The 17160-nt window shown below is 48.7% G+C and overlaps 1 protein-coding gene across 1 annotated transcript in view; it reads right to left on the reverse strand.

The window, feature by feature from the left end:
- Positions 1-449: 449 nt before the first annotated feature.
- Positions 450-17160, reverse strand: part of LOC147692984 (uncharacterized) — a 39696-nt gene continuing 22985 nt past the window's right edge. The window contains exons 2-3 of the mRNA XM_086939567.1: positions 2020-2627; positions 450-1950 (exon numbers count right to left, since the gene is read on the reverse strand). Coding sequence (XP_086795693.1) covers positions 450-1950; positions 2020-2627 — 2109 coding nt within the window. The remainder of the gene's footprint in view (positions 1951-2019; positions 2628-17160) is intronic.

Genomic DNA, 17160 nt, shown 5'->3' on the forward strand with positions numbered 1-17160 from the left:
GCTAATCTCCACACTCACCACCGGGCAGACCCATCCAGCCTTCCTGGAGCCAGGCTCACCAGCCATCCCCAGCCAATCACACGGCAGGCATATTTTACATTAATATGCCAAGTCCTAGAAGTGGCATTTCTACACATGACACACACATGCCACATACACCATTGCGAAGCATTCATTCTCACGAGCTCGCACATACCAAATTCGAGCTTGCACTCCCCACGCATCAGGAACTACCAGGGACACAGACATTCCCCATGCATTCCTATGGGAGAGCAGGCCAGCCTAACTACATGCACGCACTTTACTCTGGGACACAGGGAAAAAGTGCGCAGAGACCAGAAAATCAGTAACACAGATCACAGATTAAAAGCAAAAAGATTAGGGGTGAACCTGCCAGAAGGGCCATGTCCAACACAACCCCCTTCCAGCCAAAACGCAGGGCAGACCAATCACCACCGTGATGGGCTTCCCTGCTTGGGGCGATAAAAGACGGACGCGGGCCCGCAACTGCAGGGACACCCTCCTGTTTTACGCCACGGTGAACCCCTGGGGTTCTTTCTAAAACTATGGTAGGGACTAACTGGGCTACCCCACTGGTACTCTCCAGCTGCCCTCGGCCAGGACCAGGCCCTAGGCCACCCAGGTGCCACTGGTTCCTGCCTACTCACAAAGTGGGGGGTAGTAACCCCTGGCACATAATAGCCATTCTCCACTCTTCCTGTCTGCAAGACAGAGCTAGACTGCCACTGGTTCTCCAGCCTAGGGTCTACAACCTTAGGTGGACCAGGAGTCTCAGGGAAGGCTCTCCTCCCCTTACCTCTTCTCCTAGGGTTCCTCCTCCTCCTTCGAGGGGTACCCTCAAAACACTGTTCTCCCAACCTAGGGTTTAACCCCTCAGGTGGTACCGGGGTCAGAGGTGGGCTCTCCCACCCTCTGCACCCCCTTCCAGAGTCCTGCTCCCTCCCAACCGGGGCGGTACCTCTGGAGAAAGAACTGGTCAGGACACTGATTACAGTATTCCCACCCTTCAGGTCAGGCAAACCCTGAACCTGGACCTCCAACCTCCGGCCTAGAACCTTTGGTGGAATCACTGCCTGGCACTCCAGGACTTCTGGGGACTCACATCCTATCCCCCAATCACTCCTTTCGCTGGACTTCTGTACCCTCCATACTGGAGCAGTACTGCCAGACTCTACAACCATAGAAGCTCCGCTTGCAGATGCTCCAGGTCCTCTACACACTAGGAGATCTCCCTCAAGTGAACTAACAGGTAAGCTTAGGTCCCCACCCTGGTGTTCCCTAAAGAAACCATCCAGGCTCTGAGGCAGGGCTTCGGGCGTCTGGGGACTCTCGGTCTCACACTCACTCCCGCTCCTCTGAGACAGGCAGTAAGCCCCTACACCCTCCTCACTATACTGGGACCTAGCTGGGCTACTTTCACCCTCCTCCACCACGCTGGATTGGAGGAAACCTGACCCACTATTGTTGGAATCACTCACTAGAGACGCTAAAGAACCTCTCGCACCTTCCCATCGGTCTGCTTCCTCTGCAAGGGTGTCTGGATCAGTCAACCCAAATTCCAACAGGTGTTGGCACAACTCTGGCAAACAACTACTGAGCACCTGCTCTCTTAGAACCAGATCAAATAGCTTGGCAAACTCAGTTCCCATGTGAACCTCTAACCAATCAGACAGTGCACCTTGACAGTCATCCACAAACTCTTCCCAAGACTGGTGAGACAGTTTCCTAATGCCTCTGAATTTCAACCGGAACTCCTCTTCTGGGGAAACAGGTACTAGACTCAGGGAACTGGGAGTGGGACTGTCTACACTGACACTTAAATCGCTGCCACCACTGGACTCCACCCTCCCTGGGGAATCCAGACAATTACAACTGTGGGCAGGGGAGAGTCTATCTTCTAGGGCTGCTCTCTCACGGATGATGGCCCTTCTCTCCACCTCTATCCTCTCCCACGCTAAGGCTCTCTCGATCTCCAGCTGTTGTTTCTTGACACCCAGCTGCGCCATAGCCTGGGCATGCTCTAACATGAGCTGTTCCATTGCTAGCTGATGCTCCCTCTCTTCCTTCCTATCTAACCAATCCTCTGGGGACAGGGAAAGGGATGGGGCGCTAGTACTGACACTGGACCCAGCAAGGGACTTCCTACCTATGGGGTCCTCACTATCTGCTGGTGCCCATTCACTGTCATCATCATCCAACTCACATTCTTCATCAGAATCTTCAGGGCTCTCCACAGACTCACATCCCTCATGGTGTGCGGCCCGGGCCCTATCTCTCTCACTGTGCTCAAGATCCCACTGACCCTTTTGCCGCAGGATCAGGCTGTCCCTAAGCTGGGACTGAGTATCCAACTCACTCACCTCTATGCCTCCCTTTTCACAGAATCTGACCAGCTCTAACCTACTGTATCTAAAAAGACCACAGAGATCAAAAGCAGGCTCCATTTTGGCGGACGTTCTCAAGAAAAGTTTGACACAGGGAACCTGGGGGTCTGAGCTTAACAGGAGTACACAATTAACAAAATTCAGTAAGATTCCTATCTCAGAGAACTTGCACTCCTCTGTCCAGTGTAACACACACTCATTCACACACACCCTCCCCTCGGACTGGTAAGGCAGTTTCTACCACCCCTGATTTCTCAACCTGACCATAAGCGACACAGGTACCAAACTCTGGGAGCAGGGCGGGGAACAAGGTACTGGACAAAATACAAAATGACACCTTTCAGGAGAAGCAATACTGATCTTCACCTAAAAAACAATAATCCCCAAAATGTGGTTATCTAAAAATGTAGATTTTTGTAGTGCGGCCTGTCGCTACTGTGGTACAGCGCAAACACAAATCCTTATCCTCACCGCTGCGTCCAATGTTGGAAATGGGATCCCTGGCTGGCCAGGGCTTGCGCCAAGGTCAGTCAGAGACCACCACTCCCAAGTCAGGGCAAGGGAGTTACACGCCAAGATAACCCCTGCTCACCCTCTAGGTAACCTGGCGCGAGCAGCAAGGCTAAACTTGGAGGCGATGTGAGCTAAGTATTTGCGCACGCACCCCAGCAACAACACCCAAGGCCCACCACAAAGGAAACTCCACACAAGGTTATATAAAAAATAGCCTTTGTATTATAGTAAAAACACATTAGATAACACACAAACTTTACAATGTGCCAACAGGCACGGGCAGAATTTACAAGGGATTATGTACAGGACAGGGCCACATGGACCACTGTCAGGGGTAGGCACTTGTTAGAAATAATACTTGTAGGTATAACACTTAGCACATAAACATATACTGACTGTAGCACCAAAATAGTAAATGCAGCACACAACCAGTAATCACTGGTAAAGAGTAAATACCTCCTACGCAACCCTAAACACTGTAGGAAAATCACGCAGGGAACTAGGACCTTATCATCAGGACCTATAGAAGGAAAACCATCACCTAAGCAGGTCACTTTTAGCAAAGGGAAGGAAACCTAAACAATCCTCTAAGCAGGTCACTTTTAGCAAAGGGGATAAACATAAAATACCTAAGCAGGTCACTTTTAGCAAAGGTAATAACATAAACAATCCTCTAAGCAGGTCACTCTTAGCAAAGGGGATAAAACATAAAATACCTAAGCAGGTCACTTTTAGCAAAGGTAATAACATCCACACATTGCACATGAGGCATTAAAACATATTCAGAGGTGCAGGTAGAACATTTGCGCAGGAATCATACACACACAAATAAATTACAATGCGCAGGGTGCACATAGCACCACACTAGAACTGTCCCTCAGGCCAACTGGCCTCGCAAGGGGCTGAAATGCCCTGAGTCCAATGTCAGGGGAGGCTGCACAGGCAGCCAGAACACAAAGCCTAAACGTAGCAACTGTCCACTAAGTGCTGGACAGTTGTGAATCGCAGATAGCCAACGTTGGAGCCATGTGGGCTCAGGAACACAGGTGAGGGAACACAGCGTGGGAGCCACGGGGCTCTGACCAACTAACTGCCTGTGTCCCCCTAGAGCCTCTCAGGGCTCGCAAAACAGGTATGCTGGCACTTTTAGAGCTTCTGTGCTCTAAACAATGAAGATGGCCCCAGAACCTCTCTCAGGGCTCTCAAAATCGCTGTGGGCATGGAGCCTCTCGGGGCTCAAAATACAGATTGGCCCCAGGAGCCTCGGGGCTCCTAATCACCAATGCGGGCTTGGGGGAGTCCCTCACGGGGGACTCCGAGAACTGGATGCCCGGGTTGTCGGAGTGGCCCGCTGCCAACCGGGGCCACTCTAACCATAAAAGACCCTGTCCCCGCACTCACCGGGTCCTCGTTGGAGCTGCGGGGGCAGGAACACTGCTGGCTCACTTCTACGGGCAGCGCGGGGCTCCTCTTCTCTCGGGGAGCGTCGAGGACACGGCCGGCTGCTTCCTTCGTCTCGCGGCTCGGTGGGGGGCGGGACTTCCGGTTCGCCTCTCCCGGGCCGCACTGCAATTGGCCGGTCGGCTCAGCACTTCCGGGTCGCACTAGGCAGCGGCCCGGCAACGGTTCTCGATGCTCCCGGGCTGCGGCGGTGATCACGGGCAATGCCGGGTGGGCACCGGCTTGTAAACAATAAAAACACCACGGGGCAATGCCGGGTAGGCACCGACCTTTAAATAAAATATAAAGCGAGGTAGGCACTCGCTGCGCGCGCAATTTCGGGCAAATGCCGGGTGGCACCGGCTTGGCAATCGGAGCGCTCCCAAGCGCTCTCACGGCAAAGAAAAGCGCTCCCAGCGCTAGGGACACAGAGAAGCGCTCTCAGCGCTACACAGGCAGGGAAAAGCGCTCACAGCGCTAAGAGGCAGAAACAAAGCGCTCCCAGCGCTGGGGACAAGGGAGGGCGCTCACCAAGCACAAGGTCCAGCACAAAGTCTTTTAGGCAGGCAGGGGGGCAAGGCTGGGCCCAGAGCCAGCACACTGGGTCTCCAGGCAGGGAGACAAGCCAAGTGGCGGTCCTCCTGGCCCCAGCAACAGCAGCAGCCCCCTCTGGCAAGGATCCTGGAAGAGAACAGAACAACTTGTAAGGGGACACAGCCCCTTCTTATACAGTAAATTCCTTTGTCTGTAGGTGCAGGGTGGGGGAGAAACCAGTTGCAGCTGGTTTTGAAGTACCCTTGATAGCTCAACCACCCATTTCATTCACTGGCAGGGCTAGGGTCATCAGTCGCACTACAGGGGGTGGAGCCAGCATTGTGTGGGGAAAGTCCAGCCCCATTAGGGACCAGGTGCACTCCTCCCAAGCCATCAACATGCTAATCTCCACACTCACCACCGGGCAGGCCCATCCAGCCTTCCTGGAGCCAGGCTCACCAGCCAGCCCCAGCCAATCACACGGCAGGCATATTTTACATTAATATGCCAAGTCCTAGAAGTGGCATTTCTACACATGACACACACATGCCACATACACCATTGCGAAGCATTCATTCTCACGAGCTCGCACATACCAAATTCGAGCTTGCACTCCCCACGCATCAGGAACTACCAGGGACACAGACATTCCCCATGCATTGCTATGGGAGAGCAGGCCAGCCTAACTACATGCACGCACTTTACTCTGGGACACAGGGAAAAAGTGCGCAGAGACCAGAAAATCAGTAACACAGATCACAGATTAAAAGCAAAAAGATTAGGGGTGAACCTGCCAGAAGGGCCAAGTCCAACACATTGCAATTCCATTTCTCTTTAGATGTGGTACAAGTATTCCTTAAGCATCAGTAAATACATCCACAATTTTTCTCCCATACATCCCATGCATTTCGGGCTAGTTCAGCCCTTCGTCAGGGGAGTGGTTGGGGTTAGGCTTTGAACGCGGTAAAATCAAAAGTTTCTGCTCGCGTAGGTGTGCAGCCTCACAACCCTGGGGTTTTGTGCGGAGTACGATCTCCCAGGACGTGTTTTTTTTTGTACTGGGTGTTGGGCTATGTTGATAATATGCATTATTGCATGACTTAGATGTTTAACATGGCCCGGGGTCTGGCTGGATGCTGGTGCGCCTTTGATATGGTGTGAGTGCAGTAGCAATGTGAGTGCATTCGCTTGTGATCTGGAGCTCAGTCATCCTGGCTCCATTTACGGGTAGTCCAAGTTAACAGTTTGCCCAGTGACTAATAGTCAGCATGGGGAGTTGTTTTAGGTAGATGTCTTGCGATGTCTGGTTATTGTGTGTTTGCACTCCATCTGATGCCTGATGTTAATACACAGTGAGAGACACAATAGCCACCACTGCATCCTGGATGTCCCCCACCAAGATCCCCACTCAAGATAGCGAAGAAATGTGGTACCACGACAAGGATCATACAAACCATCACCGTGCAGATAGTGAAGAAATGCAGCACCCCTACAAAGATCATACAAACCATGACCATGTGCCCTCAACCATGGACTATAGTCAAAGTAAACGCCCTACTCATACAAAGACAAGCACCACAGAAACAAGTTTTTGAGAGATTCACCTGGACTGCAACAGGACACCAAGACACAATGATCACGACTGAGGGGCAAGAGGAGCAGGTCACATGAAACACATCCATCCTCAAAATGTTCAAATGTCCACTTTTCTGAGTGCCGTCCTAGGATCAACCACCTGTCCTTCCATCCTGGAGACACAAATGAAATCTGATAGAGCCTAGATATGGCTGGTGAGAGGCCTAGGACCCCACATTTTCATGTGTACATTGGGACCTGAACATAAGGAAGGTATGACTTTCAACCCCCTCTGCTACCATCTCAACCCCTTAAATTCTATGAACTTCATGGAGAGACTGGAAAAGACCGCAGGGATGAGAAGGACTTTTGCGGGGCGGGGTATCCCCACTGAGGGCCTGACGGGCCAGGAATGCAAAGTGCCCCCTTCCCCATCTTGTCAGATAAGGGGATGGGAAAGAATATGTAAATCAGGAGGAGGCCCCCAACAAGGCAAGGACAAAGGGTGTGGGGAGGGGTCACTCAAATGCCGGGCACCTTTCAATCTGCCCTATTGGACCAGGGCAGCAACAGGATAACACAAGGAGGCCAGTAGCGACAAGGGAGGGAGAGTGTCGAAGATGCCAGGGGCGGAAGAAGGTACAGGGGTCTGTCCATAGCAAACAACGGACAAGGGCTGCAGGGGCAGGTGGACAGCGCTGCCATCCCTCACCCACAGGCCTCGGGATGCTGAGCAGCAGGGCAACTAGACGGAGACTGCGAGGACATGTGGATCCACCAGGCTGTGGGCAGGACACCTACAGCCCAAACACAGTGAGGGCAGGTTATAGGACAGCAGCAAAGTGGAAGCAAGTGGAGCCTACAAGCCCACAGTCTCCGCTCTACAGAGACCATAAGGTGACGGATCAATAATTGATTATGAAGCAAAGTGATTTATGATGACAAAGTTATGGCGTGACTTGATCTCCATCTGCAAGGGGAGGAGTGTTGTAATGATGTTGTGGCCTTATAATCCCAGCAACGTCCCTAATTTATTGGTAAGTGAAAAGAGGGACAGAATTTGCATAAAGGCTGGGATTCAAGGATGGTCCTCATCTTCCTCCCCTGCTGTTTATCTTGGAATCCAGATGTTCTATTTTCCTTTGCATCTTTGATGGGATGCTATCCTTGCACTTAACTTTGACATTTGGCATTATTACGTCAGCATGAAGCTCACACTGCGCAGAGGACCAAATAAAAGGGATGTGGGTGAGAAGGAACCCCGGTCGCGAGCTGATGACGTGCATTAGCTGCCTCAGTTGTACTGAGTGCGCCGGCAGCAGTGCGCTTCCCTCAAACCAGCCTCAACTGTGCGAGTAACCAGCGAAGGACTACGTTATTCTGTGGGTTTATGTCAACTTATGTTGGTGAGCTGTCATGTTAGTGAGCTGCTTATTTTATGTTATGTTATCTTTTCCTAGGGAGTATGGAAGGCAGAAATGTACGTGGTATGTGGGCATTGGTGCCTCACCAGAAAACGTTGTGGGTTTTGTGTTTTTTTGTTTGTTGAATATGTATATAGCGCAAACTCGTTCGAAGGTATTCGAGTGCTTTACATGAGCACCGCATTTACATTACACATTCAGACACGGGGAAATTACAGGGCAGATTTACAATAACTGGCGCATCCCTGCATATCAGTAGGGATGCACCAGTTATTGTGCGTCATGGCAGACAACTCTTGCGCCACCATGGATGCGCCGCATTTATAATGCGGCACACTATGGCGCAAGAATTGAAAGATGCATGATGTATCTGATGCCGGAAAGTTGACGCAGTGCTGGAGTTGTGTCGAAAGCGCGACGCAATTCCAGCACTGCTCGGGGTGGCCCTGTACTAGCTGTGCTGCGTCATTCCTTACCCCTGCTTCAAGCAGGCGTAAGGTTTTAACGCAGCGGGGTCGGAAAGTGACTGAGTGACATCTTGTAGATTTCACTCAGCCACTTTTCCGAGGTGTTCCTGCGTCGGAACGCCCCCCTGTGCGGGAACACCCACATGTGGCGCAGTTAAAACGTGATGCATTTCCCTAGATGCATCACGTTGTAAATACCCCGCAGCATGGTGCTGGCTTTGCGCCGCGTCACAAAAGTGACGCAACGGCAACGCAAATGTGGCGTACAGGGCTTGTAAATCTGCCCCTATGTGATTTGCCCAGAATCACAGGATATGGACGCGACCCCGAGGCTCGAATCCTGGTTTCCAGCACCAAAGTCAGCAGTCTAGGCGACGGACCACATCCTCTCCCCTTATCAAGTGCCTGATCTGCCTGTGGTATGTTGTTTTGTGTCATTTTAGCTGACATTTGAAAAAAGGGACATTTACAAATGCCCTCATCACGTTAAAATTCAGTTTCAATGCATTAGCAGCTGGCACCAAGCTTTTAAGCTGAGGTTCTTCTGTTCGGTTATAGTTGCCTCTAATGTGCTGTAATCAGTGATTCATCCCGTGCATGGACAACAGAGCGAACTCTATCCGAGCTCTGGCTCTGTTCCTGTCGTGGAATATGGCTGTGAGACACTGGTGGCTGGTGACTTTTCAGAGTGGAAAATTTTAAAAAATAGAGGGACAAATGGTGCATTCTTTTGCTAAGTTTGCTAAAAGACATGTGGCAAAAGCAAGTTAATAAAGCAATTCTGAAGCTGTAGTCTTGAAATATTTAAAAACATGACAATCGTGCCCCATATCTTGCAGGGGCGGAAGAAAAATGTTAATGACAGAAAAATGATAATGGGACAGTGAGGCAAAAGAAGGGGTAATTAAGAGAAGCTGGAATGAACTTGAGAGAGAGATAATGAGTACATTAATAATGTACATGCTGTGCTTCCTCTGGCGAGAGAGGTTCCCAAAGGCCAATCTTAATGAGGTGTTCTTTCAAATTGTATTTTTATATGTATAAGTTTAAATCTGAGTTCTTGGTTATGTAGTTATCTTAATTGATCAACCATAAAGACATTTGCATTTGAGGTACTTGTCCTGTCTGTACTCTTACAATTCATTTTTAAAATAAAATAAGCCACAACCATCTAATGTATGTACTTCTTTTAGTTCCTCACAATTACCTCTATTGTTTGGTTTATTACAAATCATTACAGTTTTGGTAAAAGAACAAATTAAAAACGACATAACCAATGGGAATGCAAAGTTTTGTTTCGCGGCAAGAGGTTCTTTGTGCAAAGATAAGTCCACCAGCTTGGAGAAGGAAACCTTAAAAACAGCCTTGTGGTCCTATCCAATTAACACCTGAAATAAGACAGCCTGGACAAATGTTAATACTTTACAGACACTTCATCTGATTAACATAGTGAGTAAAAAAGAATATAGATTCACAACAAAGTGCTAAAGCGGGAACCGAGTAATGGCAGCAAAGTGTCACAATCATAATCGGTTGATTAACCACAGTAGCAAAACGACCCTGAAATTGGAAACTAGTTCAGAACTAAAGCATTTCTTTCAAAATCAATATTGATTAGTACTAAACAGTCATGAAAAAAGAACACAATAACAAATACCAAGATTCATTCTTTTTGAATATCCAACCACCAAGGGCTGTCGCTAGTCACCCTTTTTGTCCTGAAGAAGACCCTACCTGATGTATCTACAAACACATATACCCACAGGGTCAAAACGTCGACGTGTAACCATCTCATGTCCAGGCTCACTATAGCGATTAATTTAGAAAATAGTATGAGCTAGAGTGAAAGACCGGAAAAGGGCAGAGAATGTATATTATTGTCCTGTTTTTTTGTTTGAATTTGAAGGTCACTTTTTTCACTATATGTCACCACAGACACCCACTGAATTGTCTTTTCATTTGTTATTGTGTTCTTTATTAAGACAGCCCATACTACTTTCTGTATAAATTGTTCACAAAATTGGTGAGAAAGAAATGATTTGGTTCTGAACTAGTGCCCTATGGTACTTACCCAACAGAACCACTTGTAGCTTTGAAATTATAAACCCAGGTTCTGAGGGAGACAGGGTGACCCTATTGATCTAAATGGCTGAAATAGGAAACAACCAGGGTAATGCTAATACTCTGCAGGCAGGTAAAAACAAACATCAGATTAAAAGATAACAAGAGCAGGGAAGTGTCGAATTTAATGGCAAAGTGATACTGCAAAGTCCAGAGAATAGATGAGAGATGCACTCTTGCAGCATTCAATGACAGAGGAATCATTAGCTCACATTCCGGGGGCGGCTCCTCCGTTATAGCGGAGGAACATCGCCCCACTGAAATGCCCCCAGAGAATTACTATTTTTTATTTTTCATCACTCCGTCCCAAACGGAGTGTCAGGACGGGACAGGCCTGCTGAATGGCAGCACCAGCAGTGAGGAGGGTGGACTGCCTTTGCACTTTTCTAAAGTGTGCATGTCTCTTTGGCCGTCCATCTTGCTGTGCTGGGGAGCGCTGAGACAGGCTGCTCCCTCCAATCAGGGTGCTACTCTCATGCTGGGGAACAGCATGAGAGCACACCAAGATTGGCCTTTGAGCCTGCCTCGAAGAGAGAAGACAATTGAAAACATTGAGTTCATTGCAGTAAGGTAAATGTGTTTTATTTAATTTAATGTTTTATTTGTGCCACCCGGCCCTCCATTCTCGGGACTTGCCAGCCGCTACTGTCAAGTTCATGAACACACAAAGTCCGGATAATAGCAGCAGTTCATCAGATGAAAGATACAATTGCACAGCATTCAATGACAAAATAGTTATAAACTCACGTAAGTAAACACACAAAGCTCAGTTCAGATGACTCCTAATGCAGAGAAACTTCTTGGAGAGGGGAAGCGAGCTAAGGGTTTACCAAGGGTGAGGAGGCGGGCCCCCCAGTGTGACCATTGAGTGGCTAAACCTGTTTATGGCTAACATGACAAATTTGGTCAGCAAAATATTTAGGGGCATATTCTCAAGAACGTGTGATAACCATCGAAAAAGTAACTTTTTTTTTTTGTGTTCAAATCGTTTTTATTGGTCAGCAAATGAAGACAAAAAGAATACAAGCAATAGTACATATGTACGTGGTTCTTTCAGGTTGAAATACAATAAAGTAAGTAAGGAGGCAAATTAAATTAATACAAAATTAGTACGAAATACAAAATACCGAATTCAAATACAAAATAAGGAAAAGTAAGGTAAATGAAAACACAATAAGGTTCCACATAGCTCGTTAAAAACAGATGGATACTTATAATGCCGACATGTGACTTGAGATTGAACGTCATTGTTTCCAAGTAATAACAGTATTTGATTTCCAAGCAGTTTCAACAATGAGAGTGTCAGCATAGGAAACAACAGATCGAGCCCATGCGGGCAAAACTATGAATAAACAATGATTCGTAATGTGTTGTGTTTCATTAACTGTGGTCTTATGTGTATGTTTATGACGCTACAAGGTAGCTCTAACCCCATCGCCAACATCTTAGTAATGAAATATTGAACCTGGACTACCAGTAGTAGGTTCCACAGTGGCCTATCCTTGGTTAATACGAGATGGTAACTGTATGTAGGGTCAACGAGTCTTGAATACCTATGGTGGATCAAAGGAGAAGGAGGTAGCGTCAAGAGCAGTCCAAAGTTTTTTGCTAGATGCGCGCCATGGGGAAGACTGTAGAGCAGAGTTATCTGTTCCTCTAATGCAAGACAGCCAATCTCTCCACATAATAAAAGAGACCTCTGATGCGCTCTTCCATTTGCACAAAATAGCTTTGCACGCTAGTGTAAGTAGTAGATCGAGTAGCTGTCGATCATGGTCTCTTGATAATCTCGGGTCAATGGCCCCCAGAAGTATGTAGATAAATTCCCTCTTCGGCTTAATCTTAAATATGTGCTCAACTTAACACTACTCCCAACATCGCAGTGTATCGCTGGAAAATTACGCCGTGTTAACGAAGCATTCTCAACACGGCGGTACCATGCGATAGTCTCCAGACAACGCATCAAATGTCCGCGTAAAAATCAATGCCACGCTGTAAAAATGCGAAGCGTGAACGCTAAAAGTCCTGCGATGAGGCCAATCGCGGTACAAAAAGCAGTGAAAACCAGAAAAAGGCCTGCAAATCCCACGTGTCTGGCAGGAAAATGCACTTTAAAAGCTACAAATACAACACACCAGAAAAAATCCAAAGTGCGTAGCGACATGAATGCAACCTGACCAAGAGCAGAGGCCAACGCGAACCCCACAAGCCCCACAGACCACCAGCAAGGAACAACAGGGTCGGGGAAGGCCAAGGAGAAGAGGGAGAGGAAGAAGGGGTGCAGTCCGCAGGCAAACCAGATCAGCGTTACAGAGGTGACAGAACACTACCATCAACTGACCCACAATTAGACTAACGGGAATGTAGTCAGAGTGTTGAGGAGGCCAATAGAGGAGGCCAAGAGGCACTGGCATGATGTGAAAATCTAAACCAGGCACGAAGCCGCTACCAACAGGAAGGCAGCAATGGCAACAGGAGGCGGGAGTCCTGCTCCACAAGAGGAGCTGGAGGAAACGGAGGCCACAGTCATCAGTGTGGAGACAGTGCAAGGGATCGGGAGTGCGGACACAGCTCGAGAGGACCTGACACAATATCAACAGGGTGAGTAACGACCAGGGACTGGAGGGACGGCGGGAGATGGGCACAATGGCGCACATGCACAACGAGATAAAGCACACTGCACACCCACAATGACCCAGGATAATGTCCATGTTCCCCGTAGCACACTCCAGCACACACACATAGCAAGAAAGGCACACCCACATTGATGATAATGTGGTACAATGCGCAAACACGACTCTGAATTACAGAGGACACAACTGGGTCCATACACGCGCAGAAACAGGCCTACTACATCTAGCAGGGCTGGAAACTGTGAAATGGAAATGTACTCATACAACCTCACATCCGTCATGTAGTCGAAATGTACACACTCCCGCATCCAAATCCTGCACCTCCCAAACAGGCACAATGTACATTGTCTGACAGTCTGCATGTAAACAAGAACAATGCGCCAACATACATGTCAACACAATGTCACCATGCATCTCCCCTTCACATTGCAGAGGGACACACAACACCTCCAGCAGAGCAGAGAAGACCACATATCAGTGATGCTGGAGAGGACCACCACACCTTCAACACCGACGCCCTACAACAGCCCATGGACATCCCACGCAACCCACCACCAGGACCAGGGCAGCCAAGCTACACAGAGGAAAACACAGACCCTGCAACAGACAACACAGCAGGAAGCACCCGCAAGCACGGATGGCTCACAACACTTCACCGAGCCACACACGCCAAAAGGAGGTTGCCGAACAGGTGCGGGTGGGGTCCGAACCCATGGAAGGTGAAGTAGATCACAGACGTGGGTGTTCATTATCCTTCAGGTACCACCCACACCCCACAGAGGAGACCCACACTGCCATTGACACATGCAGATGCACATACCCGGTACATAACCACGCCCATGGGCACGCAAACATCAGTCACACACCCACGTTGGCTCTGTGTACGATGGCCCAATCCACTCTCCTTACAAATTGAGGGGTTATCGACAAAGTTACATCTCCAAGCTCCAACCCGCTGCCTGCGGTGACATGGTTGCATCCGCTGTATACAGCACATAGTACTGTGGTAGGGCCCGGGGCCCTCATGCATACATCAAGACCACAGGGACACATTCAGATATCATGTCGAACTGGGTACGGGCACGTGCGCCCGGACCCTTAATTGGCAGGGCCACATGTACAGTGATGCCTGTGCTGGATGTGTGTGGGGTGAGTGTAAGCCAGCCCGCACGGAGTGTTTAGTGCTGAAAACAACCTGAACAGTGGACACCAGTGCAACGGAAACATAGAAACCTGCATAACCGAGTCAACTGCTGAGCAACTTGGAGGGAGCCGGAGCAAGTACAGAGGTCACCCAACATACAAACAGAAGTGTCCATGAGTTGCAGTGCACTGAGGTAGGGGCACTAGAGCTGAGCGTGCTCATCTGAAGAAAATGTCTTGTATTGCGTCCCTTTGGGATATTCCTGATGCAGACGCAGTGGGGTGTGTTAGAACTGCATCATCTTCCACATCAACATCCCAGGTCTCCCACACTGCCTGAGGTGACATTGCTGCGCAACCTCTCCACAGCATAAAACTCAATCAGTGACGGTCTGTGGGTTGCGGTGCACTGAGTTAGTGGCACCTGGAGTGCAGAGCAGGGTAACAGGCAGATGATGGCATCCACGACAGGTGCCAGCAACTCCGTTAGTCTGTCAGTACCACTATTTCGACTCTGGTAGATGGCGGTTGGAGGTGGTCCTGGCGATGGTGGCGTGTGCCTCCTGCGGTGATGCCACGTCCGGGCCGGTCAGGACTCGATTGGATGTGTGAGCCCTGGTGGACCACAGTTGAGGCAGGAGGCAGCGGACAGTGCAGGGCCACAGACACATGGCATTGACGACCCCAAGGCCATTGTCACAGAGGCCATCAAATATTGAATCAAGCAGGCTCCCTGACTTGAGCCGTACAGAGTTAGTGGCCCCGGATGCACAGCGGCCGGCACAGGCACCCCGCCATGGGACAGTGACTTGCTGTCCACTGAGGTAGGGCCATGCAGACTGAGTGGGTCTTTGTCGATGTTGAAGGTGAATGTGGCGAAGGGTTGCGGGGGGACAGTGGAAGGTGTCCTCCAGGGGTATGCAACGCTTACAACGCGCGCGTTACCACGACCTACCATTACAACGCGGTCGTAACAACGAAAGTTGTTACCACGCAATGCGCTGGGGGGCGCTCAAGGATAGGAAATGATTTAATTTACTATCCCAACACCTTCCCTACTATCCACGGGGACTGGTGTTGGAATAGTAAATTAAATTATTTAATTTTGCGCCCCCCCAGCGCAATGCGTGGTAACAACTTTCGTTGTTACGACCGGGTTGTAATAGTAGGTCGTGGTAACGCGCGCGTTCTAACGACATACATCCCCTCCAGGGCATGATGCAGAGGTCTGATGTTATCCGGAAGCAGCAAATTGAGGAGCGGAAAGCGACAGCCTCGTTGCCAACACCAAATCGGTATCAGCTACATGAGGATGAAAACTACCCACTAGTCCATAGACTTAGATGCCACCAATGTACGACCTGAGAGTGTCCATGATTGTCGGGGAACAGACTTGGTGGCACCGGGTTTGAGAAGGGCTGCAGTCTGTGATGATGCTGGTACACTGATATGAACTCCGCCATTGCAAAATCAAGACTCTGTGACCTACTAGACTGCACTGTAGGTCGGAGGCAGCAGTCAGCAGTGGCCCACAGCCACGTGTCGTAGGCTTGCGATGCACATTGTCAGTGACACCAGGGCAGTCGTCAGTAGTCTTCAATCATCTCCATAACGATGATCCTTTTTTTCCTTCCAAATACAACGTGTCATCCTCTTACGCCTCTCCATGCATGCAATATGTACTCTGCCTTTGAATAATTGATGACCAGTTCCAATTCTGTGGCCTACTCGAGCGCAGTGTAGGCCGAGAGCAGTAGTCCGCGTGGGCCCACATGCACATGTGTTTGTGATGCTGTTGTGAACGTATCTAAGACCCTAATTAAATATTCCCGATTAATGCCCTTATGTGGTTATAACAAATCATATCCTTATAAAGGCATAAGAATCATATACATATTTAGTCATAGCCAATGCAGTCCAAATACGGCAAGGCTACTTCCCTAGACTCCTAGAAAGTACAACGTGTTCTTTAAATAAACCAAACCTCCAACAGCCCGGGAATTCCCCCTGCTTTTGTTTTGATTTGTCCTAGAACTCCTGAGAGTCCTGAAAGAACTGCCAGTTCTTAGTGACAATTCTTAGTGACGTCTTATGTCCAACCTTACGTCAAACTCGGCACCTTCCAGATATAAATATACCAGCATTTGCCTTAAGCAACACATGGTGGTTTGGTGCAGAGCGGCTATCTACTTACCCAAAGCCCAGCTGATGCGAGTGCCGAAGGAAGCCGACCCTCCCATTTGACGCACTGAGAAAGACGCTGTCTTTTCTCCTGCCGAGAAATCCAGCTCCAGTGTTTCCAGTCACCCCTGCGGGTTGCTGGGAGATCGAGTCCTGAGAAAGAGATACAAGACCTCCTTCATTCTAAAACCAAGGTACGGAGCTGATTAGACCCTTAGAGAATTCTTGATTCAGATTCTTGGCAAAACTAACTTAACTTAAACTGCAGCTCACTTACTCCTTCCCACGTACTAGGCTTAGGTTAGGTACACTGGGGTAGGCGTATTTTAGAAGCACCAGTTGAGTACGTTTAGTCAACTATTATCATCGAATGTTATTGTATATATTTTATCCGTTTTAAGTATCATATGGCTCAGAAACCATATAAATGCTTTTACAGTATTATTTCATAATACTCCTTTTACTGTACGCACTTTACTGTATGACAAGTATTGCAATTGTGGCAATTCATTTCTCTTGCATGAGAAAGAAGACTGCTCAATAAATAACAACTTTTATTGAAAACGCCCGTCTCTCTATTACTGAGTGAAATAGCTATCTATTGTTTTCGCACGACTCTGGAGATATACTCCTTATTCTGGAGGGAGCAAAGTTGTCATGTTTATGCGGTTGTCAGAAACTAATCCCTTCTTGTCTAATCAGGAAAGTAACTCCTTTCTGTTCA

Source organism: Lissotriton vulgaris, chromosome 9 (genome assembly GCF_964263255.1).
Source record: "Lissotriton vulgaris chromosome 9, aLisVul1.2, whole genome shotgun sequence".
In the NCBI taxonomy this organism is placed as follows: Eukaryota; Metazoa; Chordata; class Amphibia; order Caudata; family Salamandridae; genus Lissotriton; species Lissotriton vulgaris.